The sequence below is a fragment of the Perca fluviatilis genome, chromosome 6, assembly GCF_010015445.1.
Source record: "Perca fluviatilis chromosome 6, GENO_Pfluv_1.0, whole genome shotgun sequence".
Classification (NCBI taxonomy): domain Eukaryota; kingdom Metazoa; phylum Chordata; class Actinopteri; order Perciformes; family Percidae; genus Perca; species Perca fluviatilis.
In genome coordinates, this window is record NC_053117.1 from 11,715,569 (window position 1) to 11,721,915 (window position 6,347).

Sequence of the window (6,347 nt, forward strand, 5' to 3'; positions counted from 1 at the left end):
AGAATCTTCAGTGGCCGCTGGGCAAACACGTAAATAACAGCACCTACCAACAAACCTCCACAAAAAGCTCCTCACCTGTGATAATCTCACGCTTGGCTTCATCCAGGTGACTGGAAATCACGTCCCCCATGGTGGATGAAACTCAAAATCCCCGATTGGCTCCACTGATCTATAACTAACGTTATTAAGACAAACGCAGGGAAATCAGTTCAGAGTAATGCAGACTCCTAAAGAAGCCCTTTCACCTCCTCTCCAACATAACCTGAACTGACTGAAGTTTGGCAAAGAGACGGGCGGTAGCAAACAAGTAGCCTAGGTAGGGGGAAGAAAAAATGTTAGCCGAGTGACACACTACTGACTTTCTCGGAGAGACACACCCTCCTGTAATGTAAGGGAAGCACTCCCACCTTCCAGCGGCGGTACGTTCAAATCATGTGGGGAAAAGGAGTTAATATATCCCAGCGTTGTGGACGTAGACCTAGGTCTGGAAATGCGAGTCTCCCATGATCTCGAAATCAAAAGATAGATCTCAAAATTGTTTGAATGATTAGGGCCCGAGCGCCGACGGCCCTATTGGAACTGAATTAATTATTATTCTTTTTCCTTCGTCCGGCAAATGAATTGCCTTTTTGCGGGGCTAAACATACTCAAAAACTTTACGTATTTTAAGGGTTTCGGGAATAGGCGCACAAAAATGGCTCACTAGCGCCTCCTACAAAATTTAAAAAATGTAGCCCCTGCATACTAGACAAGGGGTCGTCAACCTTAGGCACGCGTGCCACGCGGGACATTAACCAATGGCACGCTGGCAATATGTGTGCAAGAGAGTTATTGATGAAATGCTGAAGCACTCTCTCATCCGCAAGCCTAAATATGGATGCATTATAAGACCAAAACAAATACATGTAGTTACTTAATATGCACGTGAATGACGCAATCGTTATGTTCGTGTTCTTCGTTCTTGATAATGATGCTGGTTGTGTTATTATTATTTTGCAACAGCATCATTTCATTGAAAATGAGACATACAGGACCTTCTTATCAGTCGATTCATTATTAAAGCTGGGCTTTTCCACAACTTTTCGCTTCAGGCTCTTTGACAGTGATATTTTTGTCAGCCCATTTTCCACCAGTCAGGAAGCTGCATACTAAAACCATGTTTCCATAATAATAATATACAATAATAATAATTGCAAAGTCCTGATCATGAGAAATAAATGTTATCAAATGTTGCTATGGAATAAAATTAAAGATTCCCTGGATATTACATTTTGATGTAATGTCATAATTAAACTTAATGTTGACATGGTACACTAATAAACAATAAATTTTGAAAAGGGCACTATCTATCAAAAAGGTTGCTGACCCTTGACATAAACTCATCCGCGCAAAGGCACGGTCATAAGAAGCAGAGTCCGCCAGTAACCCCGACGCGCGCCAAGGCGCGAGTGCCCGTCCATCGCTGCTTGCAGCTTTAATTTAGATTGGATTTGTAAAAAAAAAATAAAAATCAGTTTGGCCGAATAGTTGCCGCTATTCATCTGCATGCAGGGCCGGAGTGTGACTCATTTTCAGTTTCAGAATTTCATGCCACTTTACTTCACGACTGACTATATTAAAATAATGTAATTTAAACCTTAGTAGGCCATGTAAGTCTGCAATAGCACACTTTTCTCTACAACCTAATAGCCTAATTCAGTGTATTTTTGTAAAATATAATCATTTCCAATTCAGTGCAAATACGGTAGGCCTAAGTGTTGCTTCACAATGTAGATTTATTAGAACAGTTAACAACACCTTTACAACGCAGTGATGTTCAACAATATCAGAAAGTTATATACAAACCTTGAAATGAAATAAAAGAATAGCTTACATTTTTTATTTTTTTTCATATTAGTTTCATCCTATTTCCTCTCAGTCGTGAGGTTTGTATATTTACTATATCCTACTTTCAATGATAAAAGGCATAATGGATCAACATTTGGGCATAGAAAGTGGTTATATTGTAACTAATCTGATCATGTTTGCTTGTTTAGACATGTGGTGCAACAACTTACATGTGCCTTCCAAACTGCACACTGCTCTGCTTCTGACACTAAATAACATTTTTAAAATTGTCATACTTCTCAGCACAAATCTCCCCTTTTTACAAAGCTTTCTGATCAAGTCAAGTCAGTTTGATTAATGTAGTGCCAAATCACCTGGCATCATCAATTATCTCAGGACATTTTTGATATAGAACAGGTCTACACCATACTATTCATTAATTAATATTAATTCTAGTTCTTATAATATTCACTCAATATGCAATCGGCAGGGCGGGCACTGCCGACAGTCGCACTCAAATTACCCATCTGATTGGTAGAGTGCTAATCCGGAAACGGGGAGAGGAATTAGCGTGACTAGGGTCTCTCAAAATCTTTCTCTTTGTTGATCTGAAATGAAGACAGATTCAGCAACTGCATGGCCTATTTCTCGCTTAAAATGTTTTCAGAAACAAGTTTCGGTGAACTATTTTAGTACAATATGAGATCGTATTCGGAACAAGCCGCCATGACAGTCTGTCTTTGAATTTCCGGAGAAACCAGACCCACGTGATGCGTTCGTCCAATCAGCTGCCGGTTTTCATTTTTGGGCGACAATACAGATTAGCGCCGCCGGCTGTCATGGAGATGTATTCCGTCTTATCGCTTTGGTGTGTTTCGATGCACTTTTTTGACCAACTGGGGGAGACTGATCAGTCCAACTGCCTTTTTCAGTCTGGTCGGTGTGTCTGGGCCTTTAAATTGGCCATATGTAACTTTCAGTTTGTATTGATTCTGATTACCGAGTAAGCGTTACCGGGATGTCGCGATGAATGTTTTGCTCAGATAGAAAATCATTCATTTACAATAATAGAATAAGTTACAGGTGCATCTTTGCATTTCAAGTGTTGCATACGGTAAAAAATCTAACACCCAGCAGTGTGTATTTTCTTAGCCTCCCCTTTCGAATGCAACATTCAAATTACTAGACAAAAAATTATATCCTGACAAAAGTGGATTTTGAGGGGTATAGCTCTATGGACCACCATTCATTCTGCACTCGCCTGTGAGCGCCCTCGTACGGAACCAGAGCGGAACTGCAACCAGTATCCAGAGAGTGGAAGTTCTCCCCTTATTAGAAATTCTCTGCTGCATTTTAAAACTCTAGACTCTAAAATGTAGAGTTATTTATAATATAGTCCTCAGTAGGGACCCCAAGAGCATGGCTTTCAGTAATCTGGCCATGTTGCAAATTCAAATGCTGCAATTTACTTCAACATCAAGCTAGTGCTCTTTCTGTTAGCACATTGCTATGTTCTGGTTGTTTCTCCTGTGAAGTCATTAATCAGCCTGCATATTTCAAATCATGGAAGTTGGCGCAAAACATGGCTCAGAAACAGTGTGGAGACAAGTTTGCAATGATGTTTTTCTTCCAAAAGAGTGAGAGCCTTTTGCTTTTCTCCTCTTCTCACTTGAACAGCTGATATGCTGTTTACTTCTCCTCTGCTGCCCTCTAGTGGACTTCAAACCCAATAGTCACTTTTTTTTCTAGAATTGTCTGAAGTGCGTCTATACATCATAGGTTTAAGCTACTGTTATATCTTTGTGGACACCAGGGAGTTGTTTTTTAATTAGTTTTTTATGCATTCGCTGCATGGAATCATTATACTTAACTTATTTTTAAATATGAAACTAATATACCATATTAAATGTATGTATTTTATATACATTTGTTTACTTTTATTTGTGCTTTTACATTTTTATTTTATTTCATATAATGGATTTTGACATCTTTCTTGCACAGCAAGTCAAGACTGAATAGCAGGCATTGGGTTCGTGTTTTGACATGTTTTCTTAAAAAGTAAAAGTTTGTAAATGATAGTCCATTGTAAGCATGATATTGGACTGCATTTAGCAGCATAACAAGAGCCCCACATCATCACATATCCTTCACCATATCTCACGATTGGCATGGTTTTATTTCAGTTAGCCTAATAGCTAACTGAAATAAGATCCATATCAATGCAAATCAAACCAGCTATTAGGCTAACTGAAATAAATCCATGCCAATCTCTAGGTATGGTGAAGGATATGTGATGATGTGGGGCTATTTTAATTCCAAAAGGCCAAGGGAACTTTATCAGGATGCACAGTATCCTGGATCCATGAAATAACCTTTAAAGGTCCCATGACATGGTGCTCTTTGGATGCTTTTATATAGACCTTAGTGGTCCCCTAATACTGTATCTGAAGTCTCTTTCCCGAAATTCAGCTTTGGTGCAGAACTACAGCCACTAGAGCCAGTCCCACAATGAGCTTTCCTTAGTATGTGCCATTTCTGTGTCTGAAGCCATTGAGGAGAAGAGTGGGAGTGGCAAGGTGGAGGGTGGGGGTGTGGCCTTGACCAACTGCCACTTTTCTCGTTTGAAAGCCATGATGTCTCTCTCTCATGGGTTGGCCAAATTCTCTGGGCGGGCAAAGCAGAGAAAGGGGAGGTAACCTTGCTTGTTATGACCTCATACCAAGCAGATTCCAAAACGGCTCATCTGAGCTTTCATTTTCTCAAAGGCAGAGCAGGATACCCAGGGCTCGGTTTACACCTATCGCCATTTCTAGCCACTGGGGGACCATAGACGGGCTGGGGGAACTCATATTAATGTTAAAAAAAGTGAAATTTTCATGCCATGGGACCTTTAAAAATAAAAATCTGCCTGCCTCTATGGGAATTTAACATAGGGGTGTCTATAGTTATGCCCCTGTATTTTAAGGAAGAACATTTATTTATTTACGATACATTATTCATTCACAAAGAAAATTGGTGTCCTTAAATAGCCTGGGTCTGTCCGAGGTTTCTTCCCAAGAGGGAGGTTTTCCTCGCCACTGTCGCACTGCTTGCTCTTGAGGGAATTACTGTAATTGTTGGGGCTTTGTAAATTGTAGTGTGGTCTAGACCTACTCTATCTGTAAAGTGTCTCAAGATAACTCGTGTTATGATTTGATACTATAAATATTATATTTTAATTATAAATATTTTTTTAAATTAAGGCATTAAGATCAATTTCCAAAAGATGATTTTTTTTATTCCTATTTTTAGTCAACTTTAGCATGGGTTCATAAACTTATGCAAACCACTGTATCTGTCCAATCTGAGTTTTCTGTTGCATGACTAAAATATCTTTTGAGCGGACACCTGTTCTACCAAAACAAGTTCTTTCCGAGGCTATTTTGCAGCGTGGCTCTGTCCGGGATTTAGCGCTGACGATTGTGATTGGTGTTCTTAAACCAAAGTTACACCCTTGCAGGAGGTTACCGGTAAACAGTTTACATTGTCTTCTTCATTTTATCTTTCAAACCATACTTCGGAAAATCTTTTTGATACTGACACCAATCTTTTATTTCTGGCTAAAAAGTGTATCTTGCTGCGGTGGTCCGTTCCACAGGTACCCACGGTCGGCATGTGGATACCACAGATATCGGTTCTTCTCCCTCTTGAGAAACTGACTTATGACCTCAATCATAACAGACAAATTCCAGAGACTTTGGATTGGAGACTTGCATCTGTGTCTTTATCTGCGTGTACTTTGCTTTTCTGTAAAATTGTCTTTTGCAATGTATACATATATGTGTCTATTATTTAATTTAATTATTATTAATAATTTAATTTGTATTTAAATGTATAGGCCTGTGGTCAGGGCCCTAAAGTATAATCCGTTTTTCGTTTTAAACCAAAAACGAAAAAACAAAAAAACGGGTCGATATTTCGTTTTTCGTTTAAATCCAAAAACCAAAAAACGGAAATATGAGCTCCGTTTTCCCGTTTTTTCAATGTCCATGCAATTTGAAAATTAAGTGGAAAATTGCTCGTTTTTCAACTGTTGCTTTTTTGTTATTTATCTTTCCGTTTCAACCCAAGAGCGAGAATACGGGCTCATTTTTATAATGTGCATAATCATTGAAAATCTGATGGAACACAGGTCTCGTTTATAATGTTATTTTGGTCTTACGTCTTAAGATCAAAGTTGACTAAAAGAAATCCGCTCTGGACAGGAAGTAACATTAACGTGTCAAAATAAAAGTATAAGAGCTTTAATAACTGCCAGAAGAACAATGTACTTTGGCTTTTGCCTGTAGCTTGTCAGATTAAGCTACAGTTAATTATTTAGGGTTATATAAAGTATTTAATTGAGCAACATTCATTAATATAAGCCACAAAGGGAGTAAGAATGGATATTGTTTTAAAATAGAAATAGGATTATAATATTTTTTGCCAGAAGAATGAGGCACTTTATGAATACATTGTTTGCCTGTAGCTTGTCAGATTAG

At 38.6% G+C, this 6,347-nt stretch overlaps 1 protein-coding gene across 1 annotated transcript in view; it reads right to left on the reverse strand.

Annotated features, from left to right (window-relative positions):
* Nucleotides 1–380, reverse strand: part of niban2b (niban apoptosis regulator 2b) — a 74,147-nt gene extending 73,767 nt beyond the window's left edge. The window contains exon 1 of the mRNA XM_039802867.1: nucleotides 76–380. Within this exon, the coding sequence (XP_039658801.1) occupies nucleotides 76–130 (55 nt within the window). The 5' untranslated portion in view covers nucleotides 131–380. The remainder of the gene's footprint in view (nucleotides 1–75) is intronic.
* Between the last annotated feature and the right edge of the window lie 5,967 nt (nucleotides 381–6,347).